This window comes from Falco rusticolus, chromosome 5 (assembly GCF_015220075.1).
Source record: "Falco rusticolus isolate bFalRus1 chromosome 5, bFalRus1.pri, whole genome shotgun sequence".
Lineage (NCBI taxonomy): Eukaryota > Metazoa > Chordata > Aves > Falconiformes > Falconidae > Falco > Falco rusticolus.
Window position 1 is genome coordinate 57,096,872 of NC_051191.1, and position 25,427 is coordinate 57,122,298.

General features: G+C 51.9%; 1 protein-coding gene across 2 annotated transcripts; it reads left to right on the plus strand.

Moving 5' to 3' along the window:
- Positions 1–4,099: 4,099 nt before the first annotated feature.
- Positions 4,100–21,621, plus strand: CBX6 (chromobox 6). Of its 2 annotated transcripts, none has more exons than XM_037389057.1 (5): positions 4,100–4,197; positions 4,350–4,393; positions 4,566–4,631; positions 4,825–4,891; positions 12,801–21,621. In XM_037389057.1, exons 1-5 carry the CDS (start codon positions 4,129–4,131, stop codon positions 13,770–13,772), a joined length of 1,218 nt encoding a protein of 405 aa, XP_037244954.1. In that variant the 5' UTR covers positions 4,100–4,128; the 3' UTR covers positions 13,773–21,621. The 2 variants fall into 2 exon arrangements, with proteins under 2 accessions (XP_037244954.1, XP_037244955.1); XM_037389058.1 differs by having other exon boundaries at positions 4,106–4,197; positions 12,855–21,621.
- The last annotated feature ends 3,806 nt before the right edge of the window (positions 21,622–25,427 follow it).

Here is a 25,427-nt window from a genome sequence, read left to right on the forward strand (position 1 = left end):
TCCGAATACAGCTATGACATCAATCGCTAAAGCACGCGGAGCAAAAGCAGAGGGGGATGGGGTGCACTTCCTGAGTCGGTCATGGCTCAAGGCGGTGTGGTTAGGTCTTGCCTGTGCTACCAAAGCACAGTCAGCATGCTTGACCTGAGCCAGGGAAGCTGGATTTGAGTGATGGCATCAGAGCAGGACTCCAGCCAGCTACTTAATTTCTGGCAGCAGCTAGGGAGTCAGGTGAAGTTGTAAGAAACTGCAGGGCAGAGTTATGGGAAAGCCGGCTCGGGAGAAGGCTTCTTCCTGCCCCTGCCAACGCTGCAGAGGCTGGCTGGCACTAGGAACTCAAAACAGCTTGTCCTTTCTGATGCATGTGTTGGTTGGATTAAAGGTTAATCTGGATAGTACTTTTTTTTTCAAATAATCTGTTGCTATGCTGCCCCTCTGATCCATGCAGTGCAGCCAACTCTCCCGATCTGGTGACTTGAGAACAAGAACACTCATCTGCACCACAGGAGGTACCCCCCAGGCCCCTGCGATGGTAGGCAGCACCTGAAAGGGGAAACTGCACGGTGTGAGCAGCTAGGTGTTCTCCGAGAAGCATGAAGTGAAGAAATGCAGCATCTGTGGCCCCTACAGTGTCAAGTGCTGTCAGCAAGCTGGCCATCACCTCCTGTCTGTTCAGTGCCGCTTGTCTTCCCTGCTCTTGGTCATTCTCTTCACAGCATTTTGCTTGTTAAGTGACTGTTTTTGAAGCAAGGATGCAAGAAACCTGAGGGAGTTGTGTCATCACCCCAATCTAGTGGCAGCCTGGGTAGCTGGGCCTGCTTTGGGAACTCATAGGCTGGCCAAGGGATTTCTTAGCACCCCGGTGGTGTGGGCACTACGTGACACCCATGGGCCTTCTCCTCTCTCTCCTATGTCAAAAAGCTGGAGGGGTGGTTGTTGTGCCCACTGCTTGGGCCACACTGAGCCACCTGTAACGGCTGCACAGGGAAGCACATGGTCAGCTCTGAGGGGTCTGCCTTTGTCTTGTGTGCTTCAGAGCTGCAGCTGGCAAATCTCACCACGTTTTGATGCAGATAACCATAATGCCAAGGGTTCACTTTAAAACCTGTGCAGCGTTTGCTTGAAGGGCTGGGGTGTGCGCAGCTGCACCAGCTCCCAGTGTAGGCGAGGGAATGACCATTTCTTTACAGAAATCCACCACTCCTGACAGCGACCTCCCTGGAGCAAACAGCAACGGAGTCAGTTGATCAACCCTTGGAGTTGTTCTAATGGAAGTAAGTGCTGCTACTCCTGGCGAGTCACCAGTTTGCAAAAAATGAGCCCCGAGGCAACAACCAGCTTTGAGCAGGTGAGTTTCCCATTATCAAGTGCCATTTAAAAAATAAATAAAAATGGCCTTGCATCTGCTGCTCTCCTCCCATGCTCGTACACTGCTTGCCAGTGATTTTAGTGAGAAAGATCATCTTGTTCCCCCAAAGTTTACTGCTTACCTGCACTGGCTTCTCAGCTGTAGCAAGAAGTGCTATGGTATATCCTACGGCACCAGTCTTGCTGGCAGTGAGGCATCAAAAACATGTTTTATTTCAGTGTCTGTAGTGAACGATAGCTGTTCTGGGAGAGCCATCTTCCCAGGTTGCTGGGCGTTTGGTTGTTGGGTTTTTTTTTCCTGAAGTGTTTTACTGGGAATGTGAATGAAACAAAGGAAATAGCCAACAATACTCAGAACAGCTGGATATTCTGCTGCTATTTTGCTTTGTGAAAGTAAAAGTTAGATGAAAGAGCCTGGGACTGGGCAATACCTATACAATGGCTGCTTGCAGTGATTTGAGCAGTCGCTGTGGCTGGAAAGAAGGTCCTGCTGACAGGTGGAAGGAGAAAATAACTAGAAAGAGCACAGAGAACTGTCTGAAACGCTGCTGCCCCTTCTGGTCCATGGATCGGGGGTGCCTTGTGCCCCTGCCCCAGGGTGAGGTGTGCTGTTCTTGACCCATTCGTCTGCCTGGGGACAAGGCCATCAGTCACAGCTGCTGCACGTGTATTTGTGTATCTGTGTGAGGACCCTTCCTCCTTCTGATTTAGCAGTGCCTGCTTTTTAGGGTGGATGATATTGACGGTTAGAAGTTCAATTGTTTGACACTCAGCCACAAGTGTAAAAGCAGTTGTTTAAACAAAGCAAACAGTATCAAATACACTAATTTAAATGTGGATGGTGTTAATGAACACTCGATGTGCAAAGTTCAAAGCAGTTAAAAAAGTGAAAAACAAAGTGTGATGGGTGTGATCAGCTTGTTCTTTTGAAGTTGCCTTCAAAATATATATAATATTTTGAATTAAGAATTAAGATTTTTTTAAATGGTGTCTAGAAAGATAGGCCAGTCCAGAAGGACTTGTCCTATTCTAGATGAGTCTTGAATGATCTGTCTGGGGTTTTGTTCTCGGTTGGCCTGTGATAGTAAATACCTGAGAAAGGGCCTCTTAAAGCCTGTTCTCAAAGCAAGTGATATTGCCACTGATAATTCTGCATTTAGGTCAAGTTCGCTGTGGTTCAGTCCCTGACCACAGAAACACCTTGTTCTCCGAATTGTTCGCATCTCCTGAACCAGGGTCCATGTGACTGTCCATTTGCTGTCTCTGTCAGCATTCAGCAACCCCTCCACCCACGCCCCTTCAAATGAGACAAGGTGGTGGGGAACGCGTCCTCTCTTGAGTCACTTTTCCTCTGGTCAGACAGCTTGTGGTGGCTGCAACATTTCAGTTGCTAAGGTGAAAAAGAACAAAACACTATGACAGATCTTGCCTGAATCACAGGCAGCAAGGAAGACGCTTGTTCTCCTGCCTGCCTACCTTGATTTTGGGAAATCCATCCCTACTACTACTACTGATAAAGATAGCCATTTCCAGAATATCCTCCTCCTGGGTGAAACTCCTGAGCCAGAGGTAGAAAGGGGAGACGAATGCAAATAAAGAGTTAGCAAAGGCCACAGGGGCTGTGAGTGCTCCCTGCCAGGCTGGCTGAAGAGGTCACTGAGGGATGCCAGTGCCCTGCAGGTGGCTGGTGCAGTCAAGGTGGGCTGAGAAAGAGCAGCAAAAGCAAGTTGGCCATTGCCTACAACCCTCATCACAGCTCCCCCTTTTTCCAGAGGGTACCATTCTGGAATGCACCCCCTCCTCACCCTAAAATGGAGCTAAAGCAGGAGAGTATGCTGTTCTGCTGTGCCAGGTGGTATCTCCAGGCAATGAGGGACCCTGAGCTCCACACGAAGGCAGCTGCAGGGCTGCGAGCTTCCATTTTGAATCAGCGAATGATTTTTGACTGAGGCTTTTTTTTCTTTGTCTTTTTAGCACCTAGAAGAGAGTGTAAAGCACGCTGCAAATTAAATAGGATTTTGCAAGTAATGCTCAGGGCAGGGAATTCCTCTAAGTGACTTAACATTTTTCTATTTCATTTTTTTAAAGGTTTACGTAGCATGCTTGGCCCATTTACCTTGCGGTACCTTATACTGGCTCAAAAAATGAGGGCACATAAAAGTGCCAGCCAAAAGGGAAAAAAAAAAGGAAAAAAGGATTTAGTCACCTTTACCGCTGGTTTTTGCCTCAGTAGGTACTTCAAGGCTGCCTGCTTCCCCGCGTACCCCCCGGCGCCACCCCGCTGGCTGGAGGCGGACGGTGCGGGGAGACGGTGCATCTGCGTGTGCGGGAGGAGCGGAGGCTGCGCGGCCCCGCTGCCGCCATTGTTTTAAGTGAAATACAGGCCCCGCTCGGGCGGGAAGGGGCTGAGGCGGCCGAGAGGCAGCGCGGCACCACCGCCGTGCCCGGGGGCCGCCCGGCGCTGCCCACAGGACCCCTCGGAAGGGGCCGGGGCCGCGCCGCCGCCCTCGCACCCCCCGCCGGGCGGCCTCTTTAAGGGCCGGCGCCTGCGCGCGACCCCCTTCCCTTAGCAACCGCCCCCCCGCCCACACACGGGTGGGGGGAGGGTCACGCGCGGCCGCGGCGGGAGGGGGCGCGCGGGCGTGCGCGAGCCGGCGGCGGCACGAGGAGGGCGGGGCGGGTGGCAGGGGGCGGGGCGGGGCGGTGCGGGCGGGCGGGCGGGATTATTATGGGCTGTGGGCGCCGCCGCCGAGGAGCAAGATGGAGCTGTCTGCAGTGGGGGAGCGCGTCTTCGCCGCCGAGTCCATCATCAAGCGGCGCATCCGAAAGGTGAGGGGCCGACCGGCGCGGGGGTGGGGGGGCGGCCGCGGGACCGCCCCCCGGCTCCCCCCCGGTTCTCGCTGCCGCACTCTGGCCGCGCCGCTCGCCGGCCCGCCGGGCCCCCGCCTCACCCCCCACCCCCCCTCTCCCGTGTGTTGCAGGGGCGCATCGAGTACCTGGTGAAATGGAAAGGCTGGGCCATCAAGTGAGTGCATCCCGCCGCGGGGGGGCCGCGCCCCCGGTGGGGGCCGCCCCCGGGGCCGCGGGGTTTGTGGGCACGGGATGGGACGGGGCGGGGTGTGTGGTCCGTGCGGGCGGCTGTGGGGGGCTCTGGGCTCTGACGCCTTGGTTGTCTCTCCCGCCGCCGCGCCCGGCAGGTACAGCACCTGGGAGCCTGAGGAGAACATCCTGGACTCCCGCCTCATCGCCGCCTTCGAGCAGAAGTGAGTGTTCGCCACGCACCCTGGGCTGGGGGGGTGGCGGCGGGCCTGGCGTGGGGAGGGGGTGAGCGGGAAAGGGCATCCAGGCTCTTCTTTATTTATTTTTTATTTTCTAATATTTTTTTTTAAACTTGTATGCTTGTGTTTCGCCCTTTGGGAAAAGTTTTAACATCTCCACAAATTTGACTCCCTAAAGGGAACGAGAGCGTGAGCTGTATGGGCCCAAGAAGAGAGGACCTAAGCCTAAAACTTTTCTCCTGAAGGTAACTCTTATTTAAAGAACTTAGGCCTAGCCAAATGTCTCTCAAACCTCGCTGGTGCATGCCTTTGGAAGGACTGGGCTTTCAAATGACTTGTGCCTGCCGCCTACTCTGCAAACACTGGGACAGCCCGACAGGAAAGTGGGTGGGGGGCAGGGACGCAGGAGCATGCGAGGGGAAAGCGTGTGTGCATGCGACGGGTGCCCCAGCAGGACGGTCGGTACGCACGGATGTGCACGGTGAGGCTGCAGTCTCTTTCCAAGATCCTCTCTCTTTACGGCCTTCTGCTGCCGCAGTGGAGAGCTAGCCAGCCCTGCTCCTTCTTCCTTCAGCAGTCATTCCATCCAGCCTGTACCCTGCAACTTAGCAGCCTGCTGAGCAATCGGGCAGCTGTGCTGGGAATCCCGGGGCCGCTTGTGCTCCTCCGGTTGTGTTTCAGGATGTAGGTGCTCTACAGGAGTTTCACGAAGGGTTCATGTTTTGATCTGTAAACTGCAGGCTTGTTTTGCACTTCTTTTTTGGGGGGTGGGGAGAGTGTTTCACCACTGCGTAGGATAGCAGCCAAAGTTTCTAGTTCCCCTCTGATAGACCCAGTGGCTCTGCAAGGTGTTGTAGCATCTCTCCTTGCTCACAGTGAAGAACGACGAAGGTAGTCCCTAGTGCACACACCACATGCACACACACCCCACCCCCCACCCCGGTTTTTTGCTTTCTTCTTTTAATTAAGAAATCTGGTACCTTGTAGAAACAGCATACTTTTGTGTGATTAAGACAAATGAGTGAGTTCACAGCTTCCCCGGTCTTGATCTGGTATAAAGCCCTGGAACAGCCAGGGCAGACCCTGTGGTAAGGCATCACTATCACTAAGTCATCCTATGGCTTTGGGCAAGTTATTTAGCCTTTGTGCATGTTTCCCCATCTGTGAAACAGGTTAATACTTTCCTTTGCCTGACAGTGGTAGGAGCTTTACTCAAGTTAGCGCAGCACTTTAACTGTATGAGCACTGGAAAGAGTGGTGAGGGTCAGGGTGTCACCTCTGCTTTAAAAGGACATAAAGAAGCACACAGATGAAATGCAGGAACAGGCGTATTCTGATGCCCCAAGTAGAACCCAGGGGCCTGTGGTAATCCTCGGAAAGGCCTTGCGATGGAACTGTCCTCCCTCGTTGCTTGTTTTTCTGCTAACAGTTTTCTGTATCTGCAGACTGAGAACTACAAACATAACTGATATGTACTACCTCTTACACTTTATTCAGGGAAACTAGACTAGTTGGTTTTTCTCTTTCTGGCAGTCATGCATTAAATGAAACCCTTGTGTTTAGGTTTCCAACAATGCAGGGGAACGCTTAAAGGGAAACCACCAGCTTAAAATAGTTCTCTGCTTGAATTGAAAAATACTGGTATTTGTAACACCTGACATTTTTCAGAGTGGTAAATAAGTGTTTGTGCTGTGCTTTTAATGTTACTGTGTGTAATTGGTGTCTTTTTGATTTGCAATGTGACATGGCAAAATCCATTGCAAATTTTTCACTTGCTTAAAAAAACAAAACCAACCCCCAAACTCAAAAATAAAGCCCATTCATTCCTTCACTTCTCCCCTTGCCCTTTAACCCCCCCCCCCCCCCCAACTTGGAACCTGAGTAATTCAACAGCATCCTTTGAATCACATCCCTGACACATTTCTGTGGCGCATCTTCCTTCTGCCAGCTTCTCAAATGCTGCTGAAAACCTGTGGGTTTGCAGAGCTGGCTTGGTATGTTGTAGAAGGTGAATCGCGATAGGGAGTGAAATGGGCTCTCCTGAAAGCTGGTGCCACATTGTGGGAGAGGCTGGCAGGGCAGAGTGCTACCACTGCTGCTTGGTTTGCTGCTCTGGGAAACGGAGCTGGTGAAACTGTTAGTGCTCCGACTTGCCATTTTTCTGTGACTTCGAATCCTACCCTAAAAATAACACCCCAGGCTAGGCAGCAAGAAGTAACTCTATCTCAGCTAGCCCTATCTGAACTTGTTTGAGCTCTGTTCAGGCAAACCACTAGCAGTGCAACTGTGACTAGAAACATGACAGAGACCAGCATGATAGTTTGTGTTGTGTGCATCTCTGTCATTTTTTTTCTGACCTGCTAAAGACGTGCATTTGACCTCTGCTAGACCTGCAGCACTGGTGCTGCTGCGGGAGGGGTGGGATATAGTTCTGCCTTGTGCATCGCTAACGATGTTTTCAGTTCTTTCAGCTGCAGAATCTCTTGCCAGTGAGAATTTCAGCAGCAGGGAAGAAATTTGATTCTTGCATCCCAGAGGGAGTCTTTGGAGTTGGCAGTTAGAACAATATTCTTTTTGATCTGTTAACTGAACAGATTAGGCCTGGATGCAACGATGTTTAAGCAGGAGTCTGGCCTAGGACTGCTTTGGTAGACTAGTCTGCCCTTGACTTGGTGGCTTGCTGGGATTTTTCTTGTGTATCAGTGCTTAAACTTAGGTTTCAGAGTCTCCAGTAAGGCATCGAAATAAGTGTTCTGATACACCGCTCAGTCCCCTGGCTTGTGTGGGTGTTCCAGTTTGCAGCTGGGGCTACGTTTATCCTGGGATTAGTTCTGAAAAGCTGCAGATAGGCACCCAGGGGGATTTGCAGAAAGCATTCCAGCAGGTTAGTGGCCCACGCCTTTGGAAAAGCTTTGAAAAGCTGCATCTTCGGCCACCTGCTGCCTTTATAAGCCAGGCTGCTGTAGCTGAGAGCTGTCTAACACTTGCCCTTTCGATCAGACCACAAAGGGAAATTACAGTCTGGGCTTTGTAATATTGCTATCAAGATGGCCGGTATTGAAAGTGACCCCTGCAAACTTCAACTGAAAAGTTTTGGGCAGGAAACGGGTCTTTATCCTCTGCATACTAGGGGCAAACTTTCCCACAGCTGAGATCAAGCTTGGCGGGAGGTTGTAATTCTTGGGAGGCTGCTGGTATGCTGCAAGCTTTGTGCTGAGTGTTCAGGAAGCAGAGTCCTTGGTCTGAAATGGGCAGCGCTGTACATAAGGCTCTTACCTTGCCACTTAAGTGTCTGGCAGGAGTCATCCTCGAGGACAGGCCCTTCAGCTGTTAGACAGAGACCTAGCGTTTGCTATAGTGATCTTCCTCTTTCCCCTGCACCGTTTGCTCTTTTTATTTTGCTTTTCTCGCAGCACTCCGCTGTGTGGAATGCAAAACTCGCCAACTAATCTAATAAAGTCTAGCAAGTGCTATTAAGAGACAGAGCCTGGTCTGCAAGCTCAGTGGGTGGCTAGCAAAGACCCCCTGGTCAGGGTGGCTGTAAATACTAAGGTGAAAAGGTTGGAGAAGGTTAGTGGGAAGAAAGAGGTAAAGGAGAACCAGGGGGGCAGCAGGAAGCAGAGGGGGAGAAGGGGGTGAGCAGCATGGTGCTCTGTCATTTTGCCCTTCCTTGAACTCTAAAGTTGGAGTTGGGTTTCTTTTGATGTCCTCCCCGTTCATAAATTATCCCTGAGCGGTTTGAAAACAGACTGTTCCCCATCCAGTAGGGAAACTAGTTTATGGCAGTGTTGCTTGGGAGAACTGTGCTATGAACTGGCTTGCTGTTGCCTTGTCACTTGGAAGACCGCAGAAGTAGGAGGGTGATAAAAAGGCAGAATGGCAGCCAAAAAGGGGAAAGAAGAGCTCTTGCGAATGCTGTTTGGACTAAGGACTGTGGGAATGCAGGTGGAGAATAAAAAGCGAAGCAGAGCCAGTAATTTATGAGAGAGTAGCACTACTATGGTGCAGCAGCACTACTGGAAATTACTTGATTTTGAAATAATTAAGTAGAAATTCGTAGCCCTACAAGGTCCTTTTTTTGTCTTTTTTTTTTTTTTTTTCTTCCGGATTGCGGAGATTTTGATACAAATCAGGTAAGAGAGGCTTTTCTAAGCACGTGTCCGTGTACGTGCTTGTGTGCCTCAGTGCGTTAAGGGAATGAATGAACAAATATGCTTGCTGGGCCTCAAGGGACAGTTATTCAGAAATAGTAGGGAACAGGGGAGATATACTTGTTCCCATGGGCAGTGAGGGAGAGCTGTACAAGCTAAATAAAGGTGATACATATCCCAAAAGGGAAGAGGGGGAAGGGAAGCAATTGGCTTGTTCTCGTGACAGAGCACTGCAGCAAGCCTCCAGAAGCTGCAACCTGATGTAGGCTGAGCTGTAAGCAGGGTGAATTACTTTGTATACATGCTGAGTACCTCTTTAGCAGTGAGCAAATCTTGCAGGTGAAAACAGCAAAATCCAGAGAGGTGGTTTCCATTTGGAAAACTTCTGAGTTAAGTAGCAAACTGTGGTGATGCAGCTGAAAGGACTAAATGGGTTTGTTTTTCAAAGACCTTATACGGCTCATGAGTGTGGTTAAATAACGGATCCGTAGCAGGGAGATGTGCATTTCTAACGGATAAAACTGAACACAGAGTCTTCTCCAAACCAGAGGTGGCAAGTTACTTGGTGTGAAGTTGGAAGCAGGAGAAGGAGAGCCCAGGAAATGTGCTGTCCTTTGCAGGGAAGAGACTTGAGTTTGTATAGTTGATGCCTGAGTAAACCTGATCCTGTAGTAGGAATACTGAGCTTTGCAAGTGAGAGGGCTTTGGGGGCTGGCCTTAGATAAAGCACCTGATACTGTTTTTCTTGAAACCTTACCTGGAAAAACAAGCTCAAAGTAAGCTGAATATTTTGCATATTGCTCTTCGGAACTTGCATTGAAGACTGTCACTGGGGATAGCAGTGTAGTACCAGGGGAGGACTGTTGGCTCCCAGCTTACCCTCTATTTTAATAATCTGGCCAAGGAGATCAATGCTGCTTGTCTACCTGGAGACTACTGAAACTGCAATTTAGTAAATGCAGAGAGCTGAAACATCTTCAGCCTTGAGGAAGTGCCCCAGATGTGACTGGAAATGCAGACATGTAGCAAGTGAAGGAGACCCAGTATCTGGCATACCGGAGAAGCCCTAGCCGTGGACCAGAGCTCTGTGCTAGCTGCTGTATAAGCACAAAACCAAGACAGGTGTCTGTCAAAAAGGGACAGGAGCCAATTCATGTGCATAGGCTGAGAAAGTAAAATCAGCAGGATTATGGAAGTGGCCAGGCAGTGACCATCCCAGCACTATTGCTTTTCTTTTAATGTCGTTGATGGGAAGCTTTGCTGAGGAACTTTGGGGTGTATAAGGCAACTGTGGATGTTTGTGACTGCTTCCCCCAGGCTTGGGGGAGGCTGCCTTCTTTCTCATGGGTGATCTGAGCAGTGTGGCACGGGAGGGGCAGAACTCCTCACTCTGAGGCATGATTACAGGGTAGGGAATTAATCTAGAATGTGCAGTGTTGGCAGCAGGAGAGGCCCTGAAGGATGCCTGTGTCTCTCTGCTGAAGCTGTGGATCAAGGATTTTTACTGCACATCTGTCTGTACCCTCTGCCTGGCTTCCCTGTCCTGCGTTTTGGAACGGGACGTAGTGTTGCAGTTTGCTCTCAGCTGAGCAGCGGTAAATTGGCAGGAAGCCCAAAGCACAAGAGCAGCAATGCTGGGAAGGCTGGCTATGATGGGGCAGGGGAGGGAAAGGAATAATAAAGTCATTAATCCAGGCTGTGCTAGTATGTAATGGCAGAAAACAAACTGTAGCTTGTCCTGGTGTCTTGCCATCTGCTTCAGAGGGACCTGTGAAGAGAGGGAGCAAGCGCAGCCCTAGATGTGCATCTGTCTGTGCTTGTGGTCTCCTGGCAGGGTCTGCAGGCGGGTCTCGAAGTAGTGCTTCATTGGGATGGGGAGAGTTGATACATGGTGCAGGGAGTTTGTGTGGTGCTGCTGGTGTGCTCCAGCCCGTAGGATGCCTGGGACAGAAACTGTATGTAACCATTTTCTGAACAGTCTGAGGCATGGAGTAACATGTGAGGCTGAGCAATGAGAAACTAGCTGGACACTGGGATGCTTCCTGCTGCAGCGTGACATGTTGGGGTTTGTCTTTGCTGGGGACACTTCCCTATAGCTAGGTGAAACAGCCCTGTACAGCCCAGGCTTAGTGTGCGGAGTGGCTGTGCTTGCCTTGGCAGTCGTGTTAGTCATCTGTGTTTCTTTGTCAGTTGGCTAATACAAAGTCTAGATTCCCTGGTTCAGATGAGCTTTTGGTCTATCTTTCCACATACAGCCAGGGAAGGAGGCTTCGTTTTTGCGGTCCTTTTAAAGCCAGTGTACCAGTAGTACTGAAGAGCAGCACGATCATCTGGCATTAGCCAGAGAGGAATGAAATGTCTTCACGTCTCTGTTCTGTGCTAGTTCAGGATCTTCTGCGGTTCCCATGGGGATCTCTGTGGGAGAAGAGGGGCACTGGGTAACAGCAAAACTCTGGGGATGTAGAGCCAGGGGGTTGAGCTTATTGTGCAAGAGCTGGCCTGGGCCCCTCGCTTAGATATGTTAGATCCCTGCCTTTACACGCACACTTTTTTTCCTCAGGCGTTTCTCTGGTAGGAGGCGCAGCCTGCAGGGTGACAAAGGAGATGGTGTTGGAATGCTTAAGCTCTTAGCTGGCAAGAAGCCATCCCGATCTTGGCGTGTACTAGGGGGCAACACGGGATGGAAAAGTTGGGGAGGAAAAGCAGCCGTCTTCTAGCCCTGCAGTTCTTGTTGTGCCCAGCAGGTGGGGGAAGCTGCTCACTAGATGGGCCGGCAGAGGGGCTCGCCTGTCGCCTCCAGGCCTGGGTGACTTGTGCCTGTAAACCACTGCTGAGGAAGGAATAAGGACGGGGGTTTGTTTGGGCAGGGAGTAGGGTGCAGGTGAGAGGCTGTGCTCTACGAGCAGCTTCCTCTGACAAGGTATTATTTAAGAATACACTAGGGTTTTGTGCCCATGGAGTCTTCAGGTCAGACTGCCTCAACTTACCAATGAAACTGTTGTTCCTGCTGCCAGAAAATGCTCCTGTTCCTGGTGCGTGAACCAGGACAGGTTTTGGCACTATCTCCAAGCACCAGAAGAGTTTAAAACTCTTGTTCCTCTGCCCTGGTTCTCGGGCAGGGCTGGCACCAAGCAGTTGAACCAGTGCTGTTTCTGCTGTGTTCCAGTAGTAGGTTTCAAACAAGCGTGGTGTTCAAAAGGACAAGGCAGTCTCTTCTTTGGAGATGCAGCTAAACTTGAATTCCAGCTGACTTAGTCTCTGGCTTTAAACACTGGACCTTGCTTCCACAGCAGAGTAAGGATAAACAACTTGCTTGTGGTTTTTAGTTAAAATTAAGCTTCAAATCTCCACATTTCTTGTGTTTAGCTAAGAAAGTTCCATTAGACCACCCTCACCCACCTCCATTTGTGCTCCTTAAGACCCCCTTCTACCATGCTTTCCAGAGCAGTTGAGTCTGGTTGCGGGAGGGGAAGAGCAAACTGGATGCATTACTCTTCCTGTCTGCTTTGTCTTGCTCTCATTTTGTAGAGGACCTGATGCAGTCCCCTGTCTGGGGACTAGTATGTAATTTTGGATGCTAACCCAACACTAACAGCCCCAGTACCTAGGAGGATGCTTGGTTGGCCAACGGTGGAGGGTTGTGCGCTTCGGCTGATAATGATGACTGAGGTGGGCCTTGGAAGCCATTAACTGTAACCCTGAAAGATGGCTGGAGGGTGGCAGTTTCCTCCTGGGGAAAGCACCTGTCAGCAGGGCCACAGCCTTGGGAGTAATTAGCTGCCCAAAAAGGACATAGACAGTGCCCTGTGCTCGTATGGGGGCTGTGCCATAGCTATCAGTAGTATATCACGTGTACGTGTGCTTGTCATTAATGTGGGTATAAATGTGACACAGCATTGCTGGTAAGCACTTGTCCTGAGGTGAGCAATGCCTGACTTAAGATATGGCTGCGTCTAGGCTGCCTCTCTGACCCTGTTTTTTTTCTCTCTCCCCACCACCGCAGGCTCGGGCCCAAGCGGAGGCCCTCCACATTGGGGATGTACACTTTTCTGTCAAGCCTGGTTCTAGCACCTCCTCTCCCAAGCTCCACTCCAGTGCTGCAGTGCATCGGCTCAAGAAAGACATCCGGCGATGCCACCGCATGTCCCGGCGCCCCCTGCCCCGTCCAGACCCCCAGAACAGCGGGAGTGTGGGTGGTGGGGCTGGCATCCGTCCTCCCGTCTCACCCTTCTCAGAGACCGTCCGCATCATCAATCGTAAGGTGAAACCCCGCGAGCCAAAGCGCAGTCGCATCATCCTCAACCTCAAAGTCATTGACAAAGGTGGGAAGCCAGCCAATGGGGCCGGGGGCCTTGCTCGGCCCAAGATCCCGTCCCGAAATCGTGTCATTGGCAAGAGCAAAAAGTTCAGCGAAAGCGTTCTCCGCACCCAGATCCGCCACATGAAGTTCGGCGCCTTTTCACTCTACAATAAGCCGTCCGCTGCACCTGCCCCCTCTCTGGAGGGCAAAGGGGAGGCTGAAGGCTCCCAGGCAGCCTCCTGTGGGCTCATTATGGGCTCCACCCCCTATGATGCCCCCAGTTCCAGTTCCTCTGGGTGCCCATCACCTGCCCCCCACTCCTCTTCTGACCCAGATGATTCACCTCCAAAGCTGCTTCCTGAGACCCTCAGCCCAGCCATCCCCGACTGGCGTGAGTCAGAGGTCCTCGACCTCTCGATCCCACCAGAGTCAGCTGCCACCAGCAAGCGCTCTCCCCCAGGAGGGTGCAGTGGAGGGCAGACGCCCTCCTTGTCGCTCTCCTCTTCTGACCCGGAGCAGGAGGCTGGCGACTGGCGTCCTGAGATGTCCCCTTGCTCTAACGTGGTGGTCACAGATGTCACCAGCAACCTTCTCACTGTCACCATCAAGGAGTTCTGCAATGCGGAGGATTTTGAGAAGGTGGCGGCAGGTGGCGGTGGAGGAAGCAGCAAGTGAGCAGCTGGGTCCCCCTGCTCCAGGGGTGTGGGGGGAGCTCTACCTGCGAGAAGTCATGGTGCGAATGGCTGTCCTTAGTTCTCTCCTTCTCCCCTTGGCTGTCCCTCTTGCCCTCACTGCCACTCTTCCTCCTCCTTTCCCTCTGCCCACTCCTGCTTGCCTAGAGGCTGGAGTGTGTCAGTGGAGGGGAGTGGGGGCACCCACCGTTCCTGGGTGTCGCTGCTACTGGGAGGAGGCTGGGAGGGTTGTGGTGGGGCTGGGCAGTGGTTGGTTGTCCTTGAATGTGGTGTTGTCCAACAGGCGGCGGAGCCTTTGGGAATGAGGGATGGGTGAGCGTGTCTGTGTGCCTGTGGGGGTGGTGGGGAAGGTGCTCTTCCTCCTCCTCCCCCTTCTGTCTTTGATGAAAACTGAAGAGGAGCTCCAGACCCTTGAGGGGAGCATGTAAGAGGATTGAAGCCCTCGCCCACATCCTCCAAGCCTTCTCCCACAATGTGCATGCAGTCTCTTCCATTCTTGTGTTTCCCCCTTGCCATGACTCCGATCCTGTCATCCCTCCCCTTCTTGGCCTGGATCTGCCCTGTCCTCTGCTGTCCTCATGGCAGCTGCAGATCCAGATGCCCCTAGAGCAAGGGGGAGAGGGGCAGGTAACGTGTGCTTGAGACAAAGCTGGGGTGGTGTGGGGTGCCCCATGCAGCATACGCCCTATATTGGCTTCCCCTTTCCTTTGACTATTGGTGCTACCTTGGCAGTTGTATGGGCGCTTTCAGGTGTCCTGGTCCCTCCTCTTCCCCTGCATCTTCCAACTTGTTCAGCTCTGCAGGGGGAAGGAAAGAAAAGGGGAATCTGCTTCTGGCCCAGATCTTCCTCCTGGTGTTCATCAATTGCACTTGCTTGAGGGTGAGGGCATGAAATGCCCTTCCCTGCCCTTTCTGTGGTGGAAGTGGAAGTGGGCTGTGTGTCCATCCTTTAATTTGGGGGAAGATACGCTGACAGCGTGTTGCTGCCCCAGCCGGGTGAGGCTGGTCTCATGCCCTGCGTGTAAGCTTCCCTGATCCCGTTTGCTTCCCCCCACTCCCTCAGAAGGAGGGAGGGAGGGATGCTAAGGTGGGTCATTTGCTCTTCTTGCTTCCTTTTGTCTTTCCTGCTCTCCTTCCCTGTGGTTGATGGCCTAGAAGAGGGTTCCCCTCTGTCTTTTCATCATCTGAAACAGCCCTTACAACTGTCAACCAAAGGTGCTAATAAGAAATAACTGTCTCTCTCACATCGTATGCATGTACGCTGGATCTCTTCCCCCAGAGCTCCTGTGAGCTGATACAGAAATTCCTTCTCTTTGCCCCTAGCAAGTAGGAGCAAGCAAGGCTACGCTTGCTGTTGCTCCCTCTTTCCCTGACCACTCTTGTTCACATGCAAAATAAGCTCTCTTTTGCATGCCGCTTCTGGCTTGCTCTGTTTCTGTGTGGGTCCTAAGCTTCCCAGTGAGATGCCATTCCTTTGCTCTCCCTTCTCCCCCTACTTGCACAGGACCCAGCCTGTAGGGGCAAGGAAAAGAGGTGCTGATCAATCTGTGGGAGAGCCTCACCCTCTCAGCCCTGTCCCTGGTATTCAGGATGGGGCAAAGGGGTGTCACTTCTACATAACATGCTGCAGAGGTGAAAAGGGTGGAAAAAATTCCCCGTATCAGGGCATACCTACTTGCAGACCTGCCCTGTGTGGGAGAACATGAGTGGAATCAGCCCCTCTGGTGCTTCTGCATGAGGGTGCTCAGGAGCTTCCAGCTCCAAGGAGTGCTCTCACGTGGAGTAGTGATTTTGTGGTTGCAGTGGTCTGAGGGTAGAAGGGAGGCGGTTTGTGGGAGAGAGGTAATATTTGTCTGCCCAAGAGGCGTCATTGGGGTGGTGGAGGAATAGACCAGCTTCTGACCTTAATTAGGGCTTCTGTGCCCAGAGCTTGTCTTTTCCCTGCCTCCAGTGCCTGGGTTGGTGTAATAAAATCTGCTACCCTCCCTAAAAGTCTTGCCTCACAGTGGGTGGCATTCAGAGCCGTGGGGCACTGCGAATTCGCACTAGTTGTGGTGGAGTGTCTGTGCAGACAGTTCGAGGGGGATTCCAGGTGCTGTTAGCACCACCCTTTGTACACCTCTTTCTTTCCTTGGTTAAAGACCTTAGTGGACTCCTTGGGGATGCAGTTGCATTAACAGCTGAAGCTAGGGGCAGGGAGAAAGAGACTTCCCTGATCCATTCACCAGGCTAAGGCTTCCTATAACTTGTTGGACTTGTGTGTGTCTATATTGATACTTGCCTGTATTTTTCGTGTCTCTTTTTTTTTTTTTTTTTTTTTTTTTTTTTTTTTTGGCATCTTTCCTGTGCCTGGCACACCCGGGGATCCCTTATTTTAGCATAGCCTATCCATTTGACTGCAGCTTCAAAGGTGAGCAGTTTGTAGGCATAGGGAACAGCTCTTTCTTAGGGAAATAGTGAGGAGATTGTCTTCTTCCACCCCTGCCCCCCCTTCTCAACAAGAACTATTCTGTGGCTGTGAGATAAGAGGAGCTTTTGTGGGGTGAATGCAAACTGGCCAGTCACTTTAGGTTGTTAAGTTACTGTTTGGTGTGTATGTGGCGATGTGTTTTGTTTTGTGGTGTCGAGGTTCTGCAAAAAAAAAATAATGATGCGTTTAAGTGGGAGATAAAAGGGAACTTTAATAGGAAACTCTTGATGTGTTTTGGCCAAGATGTGTTTGCTTGGCAGAATTCTTTTCCCCAGTGTCTCTTGTATGGTGTTCTTTGGGGGCAGGGGGCAGGAATTGTTTAATCGAAGGGGTTTTGCCTTTCTCCAGAGTGACAAGCAAGGGGACTGTCTGTGAAGAGCAAAACAGTGGGTCATTGTAGGGATACTCCATGAGGACCTTCTTTCTGTGGTGAGGAGATGAGGGGACTTGTTGCAGCAGAGGAACTCATGCAGTAGAACTTTGTGGAGGAAGAAAGGAGTATGATCCGGCTTGCAGACACAGCTCAACTGCTTGTGTGACAAATCTCTCCCTGGGTGGGTCACCAGGTGGGAACCAAACCCTGAACCTCTTGGATCCAAATTGAGGATCCTGTGCTGTTTTGAGTTAGAGGTTTGCTAACTTGAATGCAGCAGCAGCCTCAAGTCCCCTCAGGTGGATGAGCCGCTTGAGGCTGACTAACCTACCTTCGTATTCACGTGGGTTACACTCCTCCTTCTGAATTTTTTGCCCTTGCTTCTTAATGGAGATGGGAAAGAAGATCCACCCATGCCCTTTGAAAAGGGCGTGGGATTGAGGGAGGAGTTTATTTGAAAGTATCCCCTTCCCTTCCCTGTAACTCCTAGAAAAAAGAAAAAAAAACAAAACAAAAAACAGGGAAATATTCTCTGTGTCTGTGCCATGTTTGTTCTCTTGTTGTCGTGTTTTTAGAGGAGATTTTATGATGGAGTGGAAAAAGTGAAATGATTAGTTTTGCATAAAAAAAGAAAAGTTTAAAAAAAATTTCTACAGGGAGAGAGCGAGAGAGAGTTTAAAAATGAATAATAAATGCAGTGATTGCACAAACTAGTGGTATTAGATGGTCCTTAGAGAAAAGAGTATTTTGTAGTATCGAAGCATGTGTGTCTGGGATGTTGTTTGGCTTGGTTGAACTGGAGGCAAAGGCATTCTGGGACTAAGCAGCGATCTCTGAGCTGAAAAGGCAAGTTGCATGTTGGAGGAACCCTGTCTACAAACCCTTCCCGTCCTTGCCTCCCAAGTGTTGGAGTGAGTTCCCTTCCCTCCCATACCTCTCCTGTGAGCTAAGGTGGAGTCTCTTAAGTGGTTTTTTGGCCGAGTGGCCCTCAGAAATGGCTGGTCATGTTCTGCTAGAATGTGGATCAGGCCACCCACATGAAAACAGTTGACTTAACTTTGCATGCACAGCAAGCTGCTAAGGTTTGGGGTTGGTGTGTACCTTTCCTGCCAAGTCACTGTCTCTTCTCTTTTCCCTCCCCCATATCCAAGCAGGATTAAACGTGGTGGGCTTATCTCCTGGGAAGCAGACATGCCTCCCCTCTGTAGGGTCTCTTAGCTTCTTCCAGCAACAGGTGGGGGGTGGCATTTTTCCATATAAGATTCACCACATCAGGACAGAGAACAGAGTCCCATCTGTATGCAGTCTGCCATCCTGGCGGTAGCCGGATCTTCAGAGGCAGGTGGGAGAACTGCCTTGTGTGCTGTGAAGGTTGTGCTGAGCAATGTGTACCCCCTCCTCAAGGCCAGCAACTGCTGGAGGTTTTGGGGTGGGGGGGAGGGAGAGGAACACCCCAACAGGCCTGAGTAGGGCTGCTGCCTTCTATTCCAGCTTCCTGCAGCGTGGCAGGGAAGAGTTGCTCAAACATTTCTTCAAAGCAAGGAGGCAGCTCTTGTGTGCTTGCTTCCCCATCCAAGATGTCTCCGCTGGGCATTCATCTGGTGCATGGGAGTGACTGCAGGGAAGAGGGAAGCCACCAGATGTTGGTGTCTGAACAGAAGGTGGCAGGCAGGGGACGCTAGGACAGCTTTTCCTGTCTGGACTTCTCTGGTGCCCTTGGCTTTGCAGTGGCAGGTGACAGATGTCTCAATGCCTCCCATAGCCTGGGCTGCTCTTGGGAACTTCTTCTCTCTCTGCCCATCGAGCTCTGTCAGTGCTTCCCACGGCCTTCAGCTTGGAGTGGCAGCCTCCTCTCTTGTGCTCTCTTTTTCTCCTCGGTGAGCAGAGTGGGACTGGGGGGGTGTGAAGCTAATGAGATGCAAGCTCCTTTTGGCATGGAAAACAGAGAAATAGCGTGGTAAGCAGGCTCAGCTGTGGTAAGCCACTGCTTAATTTCTGTTTTCAAAAAGGAAAGAGAGCTTTTCTCTGCATCTCCCCTTACTGAAGTTCCCAGGGAGATTTTTATGAAATAAACAAAAGAAAAAGAAAAAAAAAAAAAAAACAACCAACCCCACCCACAATCCTGCTTTTAACCAGGTGGGAGCTGTCTCTGAGCTGAGTCTTCCTAGGGATTTCAGTCCCTTTCCCAGCCCCTCTTTGTAGAGGAGGTTTTGGCAGCTCCTAGTGTTCGGGGATGATCACCTTCCTGGGGACCTCCTGGCAGAAAGAGGCTGCCATGCTGAAGGATGGTGCTCCAAGACCCCCGTGCTTCTGCCTACCCCAGGTTGTGGCATGAGTGGGGCTGCTTGGGAGAGCAGGTCCTTCTTCCCTCGGAGGTGTAACAAACCTGGAGTGCGTGTCTAGCTAAGTGCTTTTTTTCCTCTTGCCTCCTTCCCCACTTTCTGACAAGACCTTTTCCTCCTTGCCTGGCGCATCCTTTTACTCCAATGTCGCTTGCTTTTGCTGCATTTTTCAATCGCCCAATAATCGTGCAAGAGCTGGGATCTTATTTACTTTTTATATATAAATATGAAACAAACCTTTTCCCCTCCCCTTTTCCCCCCTCTCTCACCCACCACCTTGTGTGTAGCCTTCCTGAACTCTGCTCTGAAGGCAGTGTGCTGTAGAAGATTAATTTGGGGCCAGGGATTTGGTGCCTCTTGGGTTCTGTTCCTTCTTGGTTTGCCGTGGCCTTTGTGCCAGTTGTGTTGCTGCCCCGTGCCTCAGTCTCCCTTGTGTGAAGGGGGTGGGGGGTGGAGGGGACCATCCTGCTGATGGTGCTGGCAGCCTGACTCCCACGACATTTGCATGGAGCCAGAGGAGTGCCGAGTATCGCTTTAGAAATCCCCCTCTCCATGCTTCCTTCCCTAGGTAACACCAGGAGGTACCTTCGTTTCATCGATGCTTTGGGGTTGAGCAAATAAGTGGCTTTATTTTTTTCTTCTATTTTTTAGGTCCTTCCCCAGAGTGCAATGTGTGTAGTTTCTTTTTGAGGGTGTAGGTGGGAGATGTTGGAGTCTTATCTCCATCCTCACCTTTGCCCTTCCGTTCTCTACTTCTCTCCTTTTGATGTGCCCTGTGTCAGGCTAATGTGGCTAGTAGTGGGGTTTGCACCCTTCTCTGTGCAGGGTCAGCAGCCTCGGCACCAGCAGCTTTGCATGTGTTCCGCATCTGAGGTACCCTGTTGTCCCACCTGCCTCATTTGTATGGATATCACAAGGCCCTGAGCTCTTCTTTCTTCCTTTCCTTCTGGGAAAAATTTCTCCTTCTTGGAATAAAGGGAGGTTTAGGCAGCGTGCCCTTCCCGTGGTGGTGGGCTGCCTCTGGCAGTTCTTCTGTCCCTTCAAGCTTCTCTGTGGTGGTAAACAAAACGTCTCCAGGACAGTCCAAAAGCACAGTCCCTGGGGTGAGAGTCACTCCACCTCAGGTGAAGGCTGTGCTTTGAGCCCTCTCCCTCCAGGTGTCCATCCAAGAGCACAGGCAGAGATGGTGCTGGGGGGTGGACCGGTGGGGATGCCCTCTGCGCCCGGGCTGAGCGGAGCTGGGAGGTGGGCAGCAAGCAGCGTGCTGCTGCATAGGGAAGCAGTAAGGCGGCAGAAGGGCCGCTAGATGCGGACATGGTGATGCCAGCTCCAGCAGCGACTCAGAAAGTACACCTGGCAGGGACGAAGGGCCAGGACAAGCAGCTGAAGGGTTAATTGCCATTGCAGGGCTGGTTCTTGACTTTGTTCAGCTGAGCACTTAAAGCTTGCACTAAGCCGAAGGAGTGTGGCTGGGTGTGTCAAAGCACTTTGTGGGACTTTGGGGTCTTGTAGGACTAGTGGGCTCTTCTGTGCTCCTGAGCAGCTCCCTGGCTGCGCCCCGCTATCCAGGGGTGCCGATGGGTTCCCTCTGGGCAGGGCAGCATGTAGGTGGTTCGTTAGCTGTGTTGGAGGGAGCCTGCTGCTTCCAGCTCCCCACCTGCAAAGGGGGACGTAGTCTTAGGTCAAGTTCTTAGACAGAACAAAAAAAAAATTGTGATGACTTTTTTTAGGAGAAAAGTTGTCGTGCCTGTGCCTCCCCCAAGCTGATAAACTTGGTGTGCTGTCCTCCCCTCCTCTTCTTGTCTCCCCTGCCATTAAGCCTTGTACACTCCTTAAGAATAGAGGAGACTCTATTTTGGGATATTTTTTCTCTCATTTGTTTTCCTTTTGGATAGAAAGTTGTCCGCTGGTGGTGGAGGACGGGGGCCTGCCTCATCTGTTCCTTCCTTTCACCTTCCCCAGTGCCAAGCTTAGGCTTAAATCCTGCAGATTCCTGCAAATACTGAACTTAGAGCAGGCGAGTTACCCCACTGAGCTCTGTGGTACTTGAGTGCTTCAGATCCTGCCTGTGCTTGAGTTTTGGCAGCATCAGAGCCTTATCCTTTCTCCTAGAGAAGGTCAGACCTAACTCTAGAGTGCTCATGGTTCTGGTGCAACCCATCTGTGTCTATTTCCCCTTACTTGGCATACAGAGTGAAGGTGGTAATTTTTTTTTTTTTATTTAAAATAAACCTAAATATGTATCTTGTAATTTTTTTATTTTGAAAAAAATGCATTTAAGGATTGTGCACGGATGAATTGTATATCTATATTTTTTTTTGTCTTGCAATTTTCATTTTAAATATAGTGTTTGTTCAGTTTTTTGTTTTGTTTTTTTAATCCAGTTCCCAGCTGGCTAAACTCTGTCTAGAGCGGATGGGTGGGAGGCATAGCCACTGGAGGGGTGATTGAATCGCCCTTTCCCCTGGTGCTTCCCACAAGAAAATGGTTTGCTCCAGGTTTGGGGGTGGGGGTTGTGCTAATTACTCTTGTATTCTTGTACATTTTGTTCTTTCTGCTGCTCTTGAATATTGTATCAATGCCAGAAATGGGGAGTTAAAAATAATAAAAAAAAAAATTAACCCCAATAAATTGTTACATTCCAAAACCTGTTGTCTTCTCTTCCTTGGGTGGGCTGTGACCTGCTCTCGGTGTGAGTGACCTGTGGAGCTGACAGCAGGGATGCTGAAACACCTGCTCTAAGCCAGCAGTCAAGTACAAACACACTTAGTACCTTCTCATGCACCTGTGTTGGTTCTGCTTTGGGTCTTCAGAACTTTCTGGACACAGAAGCTCTGACAAAGGAAGAGGGAGACTTGTGTAGCACTGAAGTCAGAGTGCTTGCATATATAGCAAGTGGAACTGAGCATGTTCCTCCAGTGTGCTCTGGAGAACCTCCCCTGGGTCTCCCACATCCTTTTCTTTTAAAAATGAAATTAGATCTAGGCACAACCTAGCACTTGGTGGCTGAAAAATGCATTGGGCTTTTCTCAGCTCCAAAATGTGTGCCTAAGTGCACTTTATAACATACTAATCTAAGAAATATGGTGAAAAATACTCTTAATGTGTGTAATCAAAGCCCCAGATAGACTCCGTTAGCCTCTAGCCCATAGAAACTGTATAGAAAGGTTACAGCAACATTTCTGGTGGGAAAGGGCTGTTGGTGTGATATGTGGTGGGGAAAGCGAATGGGTTTTGGGTGAAAGGGTTCTTCAGTCAGGTGGGGGAGAAGAGCAGGAGGTCAGTACTTCGGGTGTCACCATCAAGCTGGCTCTGACCAAAACACCCTCAGGGCTGCCCTCTTCCTGCAGGGTGATCTGGGTGTTCCCGGGAAGGGTTGCTGCTTCACTAGCCAAGGCTGCACATGCTTTGAGATGCCTCCCTAGTGTCGGAGGCCTAGAAAGCCACGAGAGAGCCCTCTCCAGCAGTGGCATCTCTTGGCTGGCCTGGAGCAGGGAACACTGCCCACTGAAGCTGAGCACAGCCAAGGCGTTAACGCTACTGGCGTTGTGCCGTCAGGCTCACCTTGGATCTGCTGTGCTGAAACACCAGCGAGGCCAGCACTCTTGCCCTGTGCCCTGGGTTTCCTCAGAAGCCGGTGAGCTTTTGGCTGGATCTGAGTACAGCAAGTGAAGCCACCTCTGACCCATGCTTTCTGGAGCTGGAGGAAGGTGGGAGAGGCAGATGCCAGCCTTCACTGGACACATCCTAAGAGGTCCTGCACAAGCAGGGTGAGGTGACACAAGCTGCATCTGCAGGGCCTAGAGACCTGGAAATAAACCAGGATTTCCATGCTATGTGGAGTCTGTGGATCCCCAAGTGAAATGGACTCAGGGTCCCTAGTCTAAGGAGAAGGTGGAGCTGGGTCCATGGGGTGGCAGCTGCAAAGGAGCCCTTTTGCCCCATTAGGGTGGCTCTGGGTGTGCACCTGGGCTGGGCAATAATCCTGGGGGTAATCCCCCACCCCAGAGGCCCCAGGTTACCCTCCCCTGGGAAAAGGCTCTTCCCTTTCCTCACTCCCACCACCCTGCTGGCTTGAGCATCATGAATGGGCCAGGCTTTCCTCCTGGCTGGCAAGGGGCTGGCTGCCTTGCTCCCACAGGGAGGGTCGGATGGGGAGCACTTGGCTCAGAGCAGGGGGTGTCCTTCCCCTTGTGCCAGCAGCCCATCCCAAATGTCTCTCTCGCTTGGGAGCCACAGCAGGGCAGGGCAGATCCTTGGCCCACCTTGCCAGCCCGAGGCACTGTCTGGGTGTTAAGTAGATGGAAGAAAATCCTTAATTGCTTGCTGCCTGTCCCTCTGGGCTGAATCCATGAGTTTTTGCTAAAACCAGTTTCTGTCACTAATCCTGTTCAAAACAGGGTTCCCCAAAGCCCCCCCGTCACCTGCCCTCACCCCACCACCTGCAGGAGGGCACGGTTTCGGCATCACTGCATCCATGTGGAGCCAGCTGCCCACTGAGCATCTTTGAATCATTATTCATGGGACAGGGAAGCTGCTCTGGCTACTCACCAGTCTGAGTCATCACCCCCTGCGAACATCTATTTTTGCCACTTCTTTGTCTCCGGGAAGAAGTTGTGGTCCCTGCCGAGGGAGAGGTCAGGACCCCAGGAGTGGTCAGCCCTGCCCTGTTGCAGCACCCAACTCTTCCACCTCCCAGCTTAGGCGAGTGGGTCAGGGCTGGTGTAGAGGGGCTCACCCACCCTGCGCGCTGCCACAGCGGCATCAGCCAGAGGGATAAACCTTGCCACCAATATCCTGGAGCCTCTGGCAATAAAATCTGGATGGCTGAGCCAGTGTGAATTTCCTAGCACAGTGTCACTTCCCCCAGCCTGGGACCTGAAGAGCCTCATGGAAGCATATGGCATTTTTGTCACAAGGTTGCAGGTGAAGAACACCCTATCCCACCCTGGAAGAACACCCTATCCCACCCTGATCTGCAGGCTATGGGGTAGGGTAGGCTGCTCCAGCACCCACATGGGTTCATTTCCAATCCATTCCTGCCTGGCTCACAGGGGTGAGCATGCTGCAGGCAGGGGGTGATGCAGCGGGGGTGCAATCCCCTGCCACCGCTAGGAAGGGGCAGGTTGGAGGCAGGTGGCCTCCCTTTGTTCCACGGGGTGCAGGCTTCCATTTTCCTTGCATCCTGCACCTGCATCTGCACCCACATCCCTGCACACCAAGCACTCACCTGCCTGCAGTGTTGACTGGCCTCACCCCCACAGCGTGATGCCTGTCACTGATCTTTCTCCACATCTGCCTTTCTTGCCCCGGTCCATGCCCACCTCCATTTTCTCTCTCATGGTTCCCTTCATATCTCTCTCTTCCTTAAACCACCCCATCCAACTTCCTCCTGTCCTCCCTGTAGCCACCTAGCACCAAGTCAGGGAAGGACTCTTGCTGGCTCCAAGGTGAGGATTTTGGGGGGCTGGGGTGCAATGCAGTTTGTGGGGAGAGAGGGTGCCCATGCCCCACCGGCATCCTGCTCCCTGCTTGTGGGAAGCTGAGTTTGAGGAGCCTTTGTAGCTTTGGCTCCCTCGCTAGAATACTCAAATGTGCCTGGCGGGGAGAAGATGTAATCTTTACTGGTGTTTCATATCCAGCACTGGAGCTGTTTTTAAACACACATGCCACTGCTTCCCTGCTGGCTAGGATGGATTTCCTGCCATTTCGGAGCAGAGCTTCAAATCAGTTTTGTTTGCTCTTCCTCCACTGCTCCTCTTTGCTGGGCTGGCCGGGATAGCTGAGCCCCCGGCGTGCCCGGGGCACGGAGAGCGCACGGCTCGGCTCGTGGTGGATGGGCGAGCACACTGTTGGAGCAAGGAGAGAGTGGGTGTCTGAAGTATCATCTTTATGAGTGGTTTAGGGTAAAGCATTGGAAGGGGAAGATTCGGTTTAGGTATGTATTTCCCAAATGGATGGCGTGGGCTTGCAGGGCAGAGGGTGAGGCATCCACTCTGTGCAACAGTCGAGTCTGGGGTGGGAGAGCAAGACAGCCGCCCGGCCGCCCTCCCGGAGGAGGCATTTCCAAGAGCCGTAAGGCTGCCGGTTGGATTTTTAGGAGAAGGTCAAGGAGGGAAAGGCCCGCCAGCAGCCTGAAAGCCACTCCCGAGGGACACCTGATTGCGGGGTGTTGACCCTCAGGGTAACTAGGGGATCCTGAGGAATTCCAGCCTGAGCATCTCGCAGGGGAAGGTCCTCCCTTGGGCTGTCCCGGCGGAGCATCCCCTGGCTGGAGGCTCCCGCCGGGCCGATTTCAGCGAGCCCCGGGTTCAGGCTGCCCCCGCCTCCGGTGCTCCCGAGCCGCCCCCGCTCCGCCCGGCCCCTCGCACCTGCGGCCCGGGCCGAGCCGCGCAGGGGTCGCTGCGAGGGGCCGGGCCGGGGCCGCACGGCCGAGCCGGGGCCGGGGCGGGG

Bases quoted from the DNA above. Each gene is read 5' to 3' on its own strand.
- CBX6 (XM_037389057.1), top strand. From the start codon at position 4,129: ATGGAGCTGTCTGCAGTGGGGGAGCGCGTCTTCGCCGCCGAGTCCATC. The intron at 4,394-4,565 runs GTGAGTGCATCC...CGCGCCCGGCAG, and splicing joins TGGAAAGGCTGGGCCATCAA to GTACAGCACCTGGGAGCCTG. The intron at 4,632-4,824 runs GTGAGTGTTCGC...GACTCCCTAAAG, and splicing joins ATCGCCGCCTTCGAGCAGAA to GGAACGAGAGCGTGAGCTGT.